The sequence below is a fragment of the Triticum aestivum genome, chromosome 7A, assembly GCF_018294505.1.
Source record: "Triticum aestivum cultivar Chinese Spring chromosome 7A, IWGSC CS RefSeq v2.1, whole genome shotgun sequence".
Classification (NCBI taxonomy): Eukaryota; Viridiplantae; Streptophyta; class Magnoliopsida; order Poales; family Poaceae; genus Triticum; species Triticum aestivum.
Genome location: NC_057812.1, coordinates 198,524,433 through 198,534,738, shown reverse-complemented (window position 1 = coordinate 198,534,738; position 10,306 = coordinate 198,524,433). Strand labels below are relative to the sequence as shown.

At 48.5% G+C, this 10,306-nt stretch overlaps 1 protein-coding gene across 1 annotated transcript; it reads left to right on the top strand.

The window, feature by feature from the left end:
* The first annotated feature begins 4,637 nt into the window (after window positions 1–4,637).
* LOC123150499 (65-kDa microtubule-associated protein 1) lies at window positions 4,638–9,038 on the top strand. The gene is made up of 10 exons (XM_044570340.1): window positions 4,638–4,851; window positions 5,659–5,714; window positions 5,829–6,032; window positions 6,314–6,571; window positions 6,715–6,930; window positions 7,023–7,178; window positions 7,267–7,578; window positions 7,663–7,750; window positions 7,878–8,026; window positions 8,368–9,038. The coding sequence occupies exons 2-10, from the start codon at window positions 5,670–5,672 to the stop codon at window positions 8,686–8,688; spliced, it is 1,749 nt and encodes a 582-aa protein (XP_044426275.1). The 5' UTR covers window positions 4,638–4,851; window positions 5,659–5,669; the 3' UTR covers window positions 8,689–9,038.
* The last annotated feature ends 1,268 nt before the right edge of the window (window positions 9,039–10,306 follow it).

The following is a 10,306-nucleotide window of genomic DNA, read 5'->3' as shown; positions in this document are numbered from 1 at the left end:
TCAGTAGTGTTGGGGAGGTCCTTTTCCTTAGAGTTGAAGATGGAGTTGCTGATGAACACAGTAGCGAGGGCTAGGCTCGCCACACCAGAGTCTGACTCCTTAGATTCCTCATCTTCCTCATTTTCCTCAGATTCAGCCACAGAGTTCATTTCCTTGCCAATGAATGTCCGAGCCTTCTTGGAGCTGCTCTTCTTGTGAGATGAAGACCTTGAAGGTTTTGATGAAGAGGACTTTGAAGATTTATTCTTCTTTGAATCATCAAAACTGTAGTCCTTGTACTTCTTCTTCTTTGATTCCTTTTCCCACTAAGGACAATCTTGAATATAGTGACTGGGTTTCTTGCATTTGTGACAGAGTCTCTTCTTGTAATCATGGGATGAGGAATCTAATCTCAAGTCATCACTTCTTGAGGATTTTCCAAAACGACCACATCTTGAGAACTTCCGGAATTTCCTCACGAGCATTGCTAGCTCTTGGCTCAGTTCTTTAGGGTCACCAAGGCTGCTACCAGAATCTTCACCTTCAGATTCAGACACTGCCTTGGCCTTCAGAGCTCGTGATCTGCCATAACTTGATCCATAGATCTCTCTCTTCTCAGCAAGCTGGAACTCATGAGTGTTTAGTCTCTCGAGGATATCACCGGGATCAAGTGACTTATAGTCTCCACGTTCTTGTATCATCAATGCCAAAGTATCAAATGAGGAATCAAGCGATCTCAGCAATTTGTTCACCACCTCATGGTTGGTGATGTCAGTGGCACCAAGTGCTTGAAACTCATTTGAGATGTCAGTGAGGCGACCGAAGGTTTGCTGAACATTTTCATTGTCGAGTCTTTTGAAGCGGTTGAAGAGATTGCGAAGAACGTCAACTCGAGAGTCACGCTGTGTTGAGACTCCTTCATTGACCTTGGACAACCTGTCCCAGATAAGCTTTGCTGTCTCCAAAGCACTCACTCTGCCATACTGCCCTTTGCTCAGATGGCCACATATGATGTTCTTTGCTTGAGAGTCGAGTTGCTTGAATTTCTTCACATCAGCAGCGTTGATGGTAGGAGTGACAAAGGGAACGCCATTTTCCACAACATACTAGAGATCGTTGTCAATTGCCTCAAGATGCATGCGCATCTTATTCTTCTAGTAGGGGTAGTCCGTCCCATCGAAGGTAGGACACCCGGCAGAAACCTTGATCATACCCGCGATCAACATAACTAAAACTCCAGACGGTTAAACCAAAATCACACAGAACAAGGGAGTACCTTGCTATGCTACCAATTGAAAGTGCGTTAAGTCGACTAGAGGGGGGTGAATAGGCGATTTTTATGAATTCTTCACTGAGGAATTTCAGGGTGAGGAAATTCCTAAGAGAAGAACTACTTGCAGCGGAAAGTACTTAGAAGTAAACATAACAGAACATAAGCATGGTCTTCATGATGAAATGAAAACAAATACAGAGTACAGAAAGCGTAAACACAAGATAAAACATGATGAAGACAAACAGACTGAAGAAATTGAACTGAGGAAATTGAGAAAGCCTTCAGTCAAAGTCTTCAAACATATATGAACAAGCACGCAACACGGTAATGAGGAAATGGAAGGGTTAAGGAAATAGAACCAGTAGACTTGGTGAAGATAATGATTTGATAGACCAGTTCCAATTGCTGCGACAGTTGTACGTCTGGTTAGGGCGGCTAGGTATTCAAACCTAAGGACACACAATCCCGGACACCCAGTCCTGAACACGCAGCTCGGGGCACTTAGTCCTCACATTATTGCCCTTGAGCAAAGGTCACACTCACCTCGCCCAATCACTCGTGGTAAGTCTTCAGGTGACTTCCAAACCTTCACAGACTCGGTCACTCGGCGATCCACAATTTCCTCTTGGATGCTCTAGACCATGACGCCTAACCGTCTGGAAGATGCATAGTCTTCAAAGGTAACAAGCGTCGGATCCACGCAGGATCAACCTCTTCAGTGATGCTCAATCACTTTGGGTTTGTAGGTGTTTGGGTTTGGGTTCTCCTCACTTGATGATTTCCGCTCAAAGTCCTCGGAGGATGGGATGCTCTCAAATGATAAGTGTCAGTTTCTCTCGGAGCAGCCAACCAGCTAATGGTTGTAGGGGGCGGCTATTTATAACCTAGGGAGCAGCCCAACATGATAAGATATAAATGACCTTCAATGATATGAAGATATTTTGGGACAGCTGGCGCGTAGCACAGGAACGGGCGGAAATTTGACTATCAAATTCCTCAGGGCTATCATGTTTCTCACTTGTAGGCAATCCGCACTGGCGAATTCGTAACTCCTCAGTTAGAAAAAATTCCTCAGAGATCAGAACAGCTTCGTCTCTGTCACTCAAGAAATTGACTAAACTGCATGAGATTTCCAATGGCTTCACTCGAAGGGATTGGTAGGTGTAGGATTTTGAGTTGAGCATCACTTGGAAACTTTCTCTTAGTATTTCCTCGACCCCCTTTAACAGTATGGTGTTTCCTATGACTCAAGAAAGAGAAAATGAAACTACGAAAACAAAAGTCTTCACGCTTCATGTTCCTCGAATGAATACCAAGTCTTCATGGTCACACCAATTTCTTCACTTTCAAAGTCTTCAGAAAGTCTTCAGAAATCCAAAGTCTTCAGTCGAAGAACTTCATTTTTAGGGGTCGACTTTCTCTGTAAATATGAAACTCCTCATAGACTTATAGACCTGTGTATACCCACAAACGCATCAGTCCCTTAACCTATAAGTCTTCAATACACCAAAATCACTAAGGTACCACACCGCACCACTACCCTTCTACCTCGTCCACACTACACCGCACCATGTCGAAGTCATGGTTCTCTATGCCGGCTGGCCGCGCTCTAGATCTCCTTCCAGATATGGATCTTGGTGCATCCGCCGCCGTTCTCCGGTGCCCTTAACCTTCATGGAGGCCGGCTCCTTCGACAAGGAGGAGATCATCATATCCTTCAATGATAAGGAGGAGCTGCTGCCACATCAGCTGCACCTCCTCACGGAGGCGGCGTTCACGGACGATGAGTGCCAATGACAAATGAAGCTCATGATGAGCGGTCACTTTGGGGCCCTCGACCTCCAGGGAGGACGGCCCCTCCAACAAGGAGGAGATCATTATCTCCTCTAGCAATGAGAAGAAGCCTCCGCGGCAATAGCTCCACCTCCTCAGCAGGCGGCGGTCACTCACGATGAGTGTCGATGGCAAATGGGGCTCATGTTTGAGCGCCGCCCTCGTTGCCGCAAGCCCGCGTCAAGGAGGAGTCGGCGCCACGGCCTCTCTAGTGCGTGAAGGCGGAGCCGGCGTCACCACCGCACAATCGGTACGGCCGCATCGACCAGCCAACATCGTCGCCGTGAAGATGGTGCCGCTGGCAATCGCGAAGGCACATGGGCGCCTCCTCAACCACTCCTCCCGTGGCGGCCGCGGCTCCACGTAGCCGCGAAGCATTGTGCCAGTCCAGAAAAGGGCGGTCATGGCGGCTGCGCCGCGTTTGTAAAGTTCTATGAGGCGCTGGTCTCGATCTGCGCGGACACAGACCTTACGGAGGCTCGGGCTCATGACCGATCGATGACACCGCGGAGACGGTCGCGCGGCGACCATGCCGCCTCGACTGGGACCTGGCTAAGGTTGGCGAGGAGTAGTCTCTCAATGAGACCGCCACCACCGCCGGCAAGGGCAAGGCTCCTTGGACACTGTCGGTGTTGGCCGTGGCGGCCTTCCGCACGACGCAGGAAGAAGCAAAGCGGCTCCTCCGCGAGCACCAGACGGCTGCTGGGCAGAGCTGTGATGCCTCCCGTGCTCTTCCGCCAGCCAGCTCGGGCACGCGTACAAGATCACTGTTCGGCGTCCGCTACATGCTTGTTCAGTTTTCCTACATTTTATTAATTGAACAGACAAAATACTATTCATGTAAAAAACATCGAACTTATGTCCGTGAAAGATTTCCGTCATGTTTGTATGAACTACATCCAAACTTGCTCGCATCGCGGGCGGGCGTTTACGACGAGCTTTGGAAGGCCGGTTCGGGTATCATTGTCCATGGATTAAAGACAGGCACTGGAGATGACACAAACCAGGTCGGACGCGAACGCGATAGACGAGTTCGTATGATGCGTGGAAGTTTCGTCTCCAATCGACTGAGACTGAACCTTTTTTAGCGAGACCTGACGCACTCCTATCCCCTTCCCCGAGCACGAAGGAGCATCGCGGCTAATCACGTGGGCACAAGCAGGCGAGACCAGAGGGAGTACGATACCTAAACCCCAAACCGCGCTGAAACACCGCTGGATATGTGGGAAGCCCAGATCGCAACGGGACAACTCTGACCGGTCAACACTCCCTAGATTAACTAAACAAACAATCCACCATTTCGTTAATAACGCCGCCCGAGGGCACCAGACACCAAAACTTCACGCACGGAATTTACAGCTCCCGAGCCGCCCGCCCGTCCTTCCTTCCTCCCCGCGCCGCGCGGGCCCGCCGGCCGCATTATTCTCGCCGTACCGTTTTTTCACCGACACCCGCGGTGAAAAACACCGCCCCGGCCCATCCGGGCCGTCCGATGCCCCGACCGCTCGCATCCGGCGGCGGGACCGCCACCCACCCACCCCCATTAATTGGGCTGGCTGCCCCGTCCCGCGGCAGCATCAGCATTTCAGCAGCAGGGAGGTCCAGTCTCAGCTCACTCTCGCCACTGCTCTCCTCCTGCTACTTTCCTCGCCAGCGGCGGCGGGCTCCTGCGGCGACGAGGCTCGAGGAGTCTACGGTCAAGCCCCGTCCGTCTGAATCCTGCGCGCTTCGGTGCGGCCGCCCGCTGGCGCCGGCCGCGTGATCTGGTGAGTGCCTTTTGTTTTGCTCTGCTATCGTTTCTCCTCCTTCCCGTTCATGGTGGGGTTGTAGGGGAGCTGCCGGGGGGCGGAGATCTGGCGATGCGGGGCGTAATGGCGGCGCTGCGGGCCGGGGGTTTAGCTGGGAGGTGTGGGTTTTGGGCGGTGGATTCAGCGGGGATCTTCTCTCCATGCCTCATCTGTGTGATGGCGTAGCATTCTGGTTTGGGTGTTGAGACTGAAGTCATGATAAAACCAAATTGTTCTCTTGGGTGCTCGATTTGTGAGGGCTGGCTGCTCAGATCGCGATCTTCTGGAGCTCCTTTGCTGCTTGGCCGGACGGGGCCGGTCAACTGCCCGCGGGTTTCCATGTTTTGGAGTCGGATTCTAGGGTTCCTGGATGCTATTGCCTTATTGCTGGGTTTAAGGCCAGATATGTTAGATTTGGTAAAGTGGGATCCCCTGGCGTTTAGGCGTTCAGATGTCATTATTGGTGGCCATCATGGGGTGCTCTACTTCAGTAGGGCCATCTAGGCTTTATTTTTAATTAATTATTAGAGTGCTGCTAATTGGGGATAAGTTTATCATTAGTTAGTGATAGGGCTAGTTACTCAAAAAAAGAGTTAGTGATAGGGCTCACGAATGCGACACTTGCAGTGCATGTGAGATTTAGTGCCTACCATGGGCCGACGTGATTGTTCGGGTTGGTTTGATTCGACTAAGTGTTGATGCCGTCAGGCTTAGAACTGCATTTCGTGTTGAGGGTTCTAGTTTGGTAAGCAAGATTTATTCTCAAGCGATGCTCCTTCCTTGCAGGTTGTGCTGAAATGGCCGGCGGCATCACTTGTGGATCCTTGCTGCAGAAATTACAGGTATGCGGCACTCTGCGAACTGCAACAAGTTATATTTTTTTTTGCTTTGTTTGTCAACTTGGCTTTGTGCAACTGATGGTGACATGCTTCTTCTCTGAAATCTTCCTGCTGTAGCTTGTGTGGGATGAAGTTGGTGAGAGTGACGAGGACCGTGACAAGGTCCTGTACCAGCTGGACCAGGAGTGCCTGGATGTTTACAAGAGGAAAGTTGATCAGGCCACCAACTCTAGGGATCTCCTTATCCAGGCGCTGGATGACTCAAAGATTGAGCTTGCCAGGCTTCTTTCTGCTCTCGGGGAAAAAGCGGTAGCAAGAACTGTAAGTTAATATTGTCACAATGCTTAGAATTGCTGGTTGATTTTCATCCTAGATAATTCTGTGGAGTACATGCATGATACATTCTAGTGCATATTCAGTGGAACTAGGTACCGACCTATGGAGCTTTTCTGAATTTGCAATTCTCACCTCGTTCTTTTCCTCTTGATGTTCGTGAGATTGATTGTCATAGCCGAGAATTGAAATGATACCTCACTTTGAATGCTTAGAGCCATTTTTTTATTATTATTGAAGTTAATTGAGAATTATGAATGTGCATGCAGCCTGAGAAGACATCAGGGACAATCAAGCAACAGCTAGCTGCTATCGCTCCAACACTTGAGCAGTTGAATAAGAAGAAGAATGAGAGGAAGAGGGAATTTGTTAGTGTACAGTCACAAATTGATCAAATATGTGGTGAGATTGCTGGTACCACAGAGGTTGGTGAGCAGGTAGCTACACCACAGGTCAACGAGGATGATTTGACACTTGAGAGGCTTGAAGATTTTCGGTCCCAACTCCAGGAGCTTGAGAAAGAGAAGGTAATACCCACTCCTTCCCTAATTTTTTTTGTTTTTTACATGATCGAGGAGAAAATGTTTTGTTATGATGTTTTGACTATTTCTTCGCCGTTGATTCCCAATGGCTAACAAGAGTTTCTTCCTGCTTGAAAATTGGTTTGCAGAGCAATAGGTTGGAGAAAGTTCTTGAGTATGTAAGTATGGTGCATGATCTATGTACTGTCTTGGGGATGGATTTTCTCAGCACCGTGACTGAAGTTCATCCCAGTCTAGATGACTCTATTGCTGATAACTGCAAGAGCATCAGCGACGATACATTATCAAAACTTGACAAGACAGTAGCCACACTTCATGAAGATAAAAAGTTGAGGCTAAGCAAGGTAAAAATAAAATCACATTTCTTAAAATCTGAAACACATACCTTATTTTACTACATGCACAATCTCATTAATGGCTTATTTTGTATTCTCAGCTTCAAGAGCTTGCTGGTCAACTGTATGATCTTTGGGATCTCATGGATGCTCCGACACAAGAAAGGAGCATGTTTGGTCATGTTACCTGCAACAGATCAGCATCTGTAGATGAAGTCACTGCTCCTGGAGCTCTTGCCCTTGATTTAATTGAACAGGTCAGATCATGTTTGAAATTATCTGGTAGGATTATTTCCTGGTATGAATTGTTTGTTCAGCTCTATTTGGCCTTTTCTTCCTGTCCAGGCTGAGACAGAGGTTCAAAGGCTAGACCAGCTAAAATACAGCAAGATGAAAGAAATCGCTTTCAAGAAGCAAACTGAGTTGGAAGACATCTATGCCGGTGCTCACACAGTAATAGACACCGCAGCTGCCCATATGAAATTGTTGGCACTGATTGAGGCAGGGAACATAGAACCAACAGAACTAATTGCAGATATGGAAGATCAGATAGCAAAAGCAAAGGAAGAAGCATTGAGCAGGAAAGATATATTGGATAAAGTTGAAAAATGGATGTCTGCGTGTGAAGAAGAAAGCTGGCTTGAAGATTATAACAGAGTATGCTAATAATTTACTTTCACAAATCAGTGCTGCTGGTTTTGGAACTTGCTTCTGATGCACAAATTCAAAATTCTTCTGCAGGATGACAACAGATATAACTCCAGCCGAGGTGCCCATCTGAATCTCAAACGCGCGGAAAAAGCTCGTATTCTTGTCAGCAAGATTCCAGGTACTTTCTAAAATACAAACATGATGGAGACCAATTTATGTTTATTGGATTTTCTTCTGGTCATGCATTTTATTCTGCACTTATGTAATTCTGTTTGTTGCTAATGCAATCAATGCTTTCATTCTAGCGCTTGTCGAAACTCTGGTGGCCAAGACTAGAGCATGGGAAGAGAGCCGTGGTCTGTCCTTTATGTATGACGGTGTACCGCTTCTAGCTATGTTGGACGAGTATGTTATGCTGAGGGAGGAAAGAGAAGAAGACAAGAAAAGAATGAAGGTATGTTCTCTTAAAATTGGAAGCCAATCATTCCCCAGTTTAGAATGCCCTTGAATTGTCAGTCCAATTATTTTGAGCGTCTCTTGTACGCGGTCCGTGTTTTAAATATGCTCACTGTGTTTAGAAATAGGCATTGATTGTCTGGTTTGTACACTTCTGAGTTCAGTTTGTTAGGATGCTGTTGCATGTCATCATAGGTAGGAAAAATGGAACTGGGAATGCAAACATTACTTGATTCATCACTCGTGCCTATTGCTGATGTTTCTATATGCAGCATATGCTCTTGACCCCTATTTCCATAACATTAACTCTCCATTTTGTGTGTTGCATTAACATCCCAGGAACAAAAGCGCTACGTCGAGCAGAAACTGAACACTGACCATGAAGGGCCGTTTGGATCGCGAGTCAGCCCCAACAGGCCTGCTACGGCGAAGAAGATACCTGGCCCAAAGTCCAACGGCACCTCCATGAACGGCACTCCTCCGAGCAGAAGACTATCAATCAGTGGCCAGCAGAATGGAAGGTCTGGGGGGAAGGACAGCAAGAGAGACAGCATGACGAAGGCCGTGTCGTCTCCGGGGAACGGAGCCGCCGCCGCAGCTGCCAAGGAAGACGCATCCTCCCACATCTCCGGCACCGACCTGGCTCCGACCACGCCGTGATCTTTGACCTAATATGGTGTATTAGAAGATAAGAAAAGGACATTTGCTGATGTTTTTTCCCATTGTTTTGTGCTAATATAATGTGCTGTGTTTGTAGCGAGGAGAGGGAGTATATGTGACGTCCATCGACCCCTCTGTAGTTCGGCTACCTGGCCAGGGTTTGTTTGCTCCTGGTGTAAAGTGGTGTTCCACTCTTGATTAGTTTCACCGAGGCGTACTATTTTCTACCACCTGTGATCAGACGCTGTAGTATAGACTTTGCTGGTCTGTGTTATTAGTCGTTGAAATAACCTTTTTGTGTGCCCTCCCTGGTCATTGCCTCCTAATCCTATTAGCATGGTTTTTGTTTCCTTCTGTTTTCCACGTTTGCTTGTGATACTCTGATTTGCAGCTGATGCCTGACGTAGTAGAGTCTCTACGTGTGGCCGACCACATCAATAAAACAACACTGCAATCACAACGAACTATGCGATGATGGTGAAGATGAAGTTCATCCTAGATGGAACCCTCCCTCTCTCTTTATACTACATACCACTTCTAGCATGATAGAAGAGCAACAATTCAAGCAGCAAGCAAAGGAGCACACGACGAACTATGCGATGATGGTGAACATGAAGTTCTTCATCCTAGATGGAACCCTCCCTCTCTCTGTATACTACATACCACTTCTCCTAGCATGATAGAAGAGCAACAATTCAAGCAGCAAGCAAAGGAGGACACGACGAACTATGCGATGATGGTGAAGATGAAGTTCTTCATCCTAGATGGAACCCTCCCTCTCTCTATATACTACATGGAGGCGGGGACGTCCTTGGGCAGCACCGCTGCTGGCCATGGCGGCTTCCCTCGCCACCTGCTCCTCAGACTTCGTATGTGAAGGAAAGAGATGGAGCAGGGTTCGGCTGCTCCTTCCCCTTGTCCCGCCCTATCCATCTTCCCCGTAGACCCCACTGCTTCTTGTCCCCGTCGGTGGTCTCTCTTTGGCTGCGTAGGCACGTGGCAAGAGGAGGAGGAGCAAAGGGCGCGGCGAGGAAGGCAGACCTCCTTCATCTTCCCCGTAGCTGCACCCCATCGTGACTGGAGCTGCTCTTCTCCAGCACGGATCCGTCGCCCATGCACGCCTACGGTGGTGGAGGGGAGTAGCAGGCACCGGCGAGGCTCCTATGCCGGAGGCCATGGCGACGAGTGAGGAGGGAGGGGCTGCGGGGGTCAAGGGGAAAGGGGCTAGGGTTGTGTGGCAGCCGGTGTGGAGTGGATTGGGTCGGAGCGCGTGCGGATTGGGCAAAAGCCCTTTGCACATGAGAATGACCAACCCAACCAATGAACACGTAGCCTGAGCCCACCCGTCATTGAACGAACAAAATGACTACCGGGTGAAAATAGTTTGACTGCGAGGTGGAGATCCAACGGCCCAGACAAGCCAGAAAGACAGATCCGACGGCCAACGAAGGGCCAATTGGGGGAGCTCCGTGGAGGCGAGTTGGCTAGCCTCCTTATTGGTTTAAATACCACTTCTAGCATGATAGAAGAGCAATAATTCAAGCAGTAAGCAAAGGAGGACACGACAAACTATGCGATGATGGTGAAGATGAAGTTCTTCATCCCATATGGAACCCTC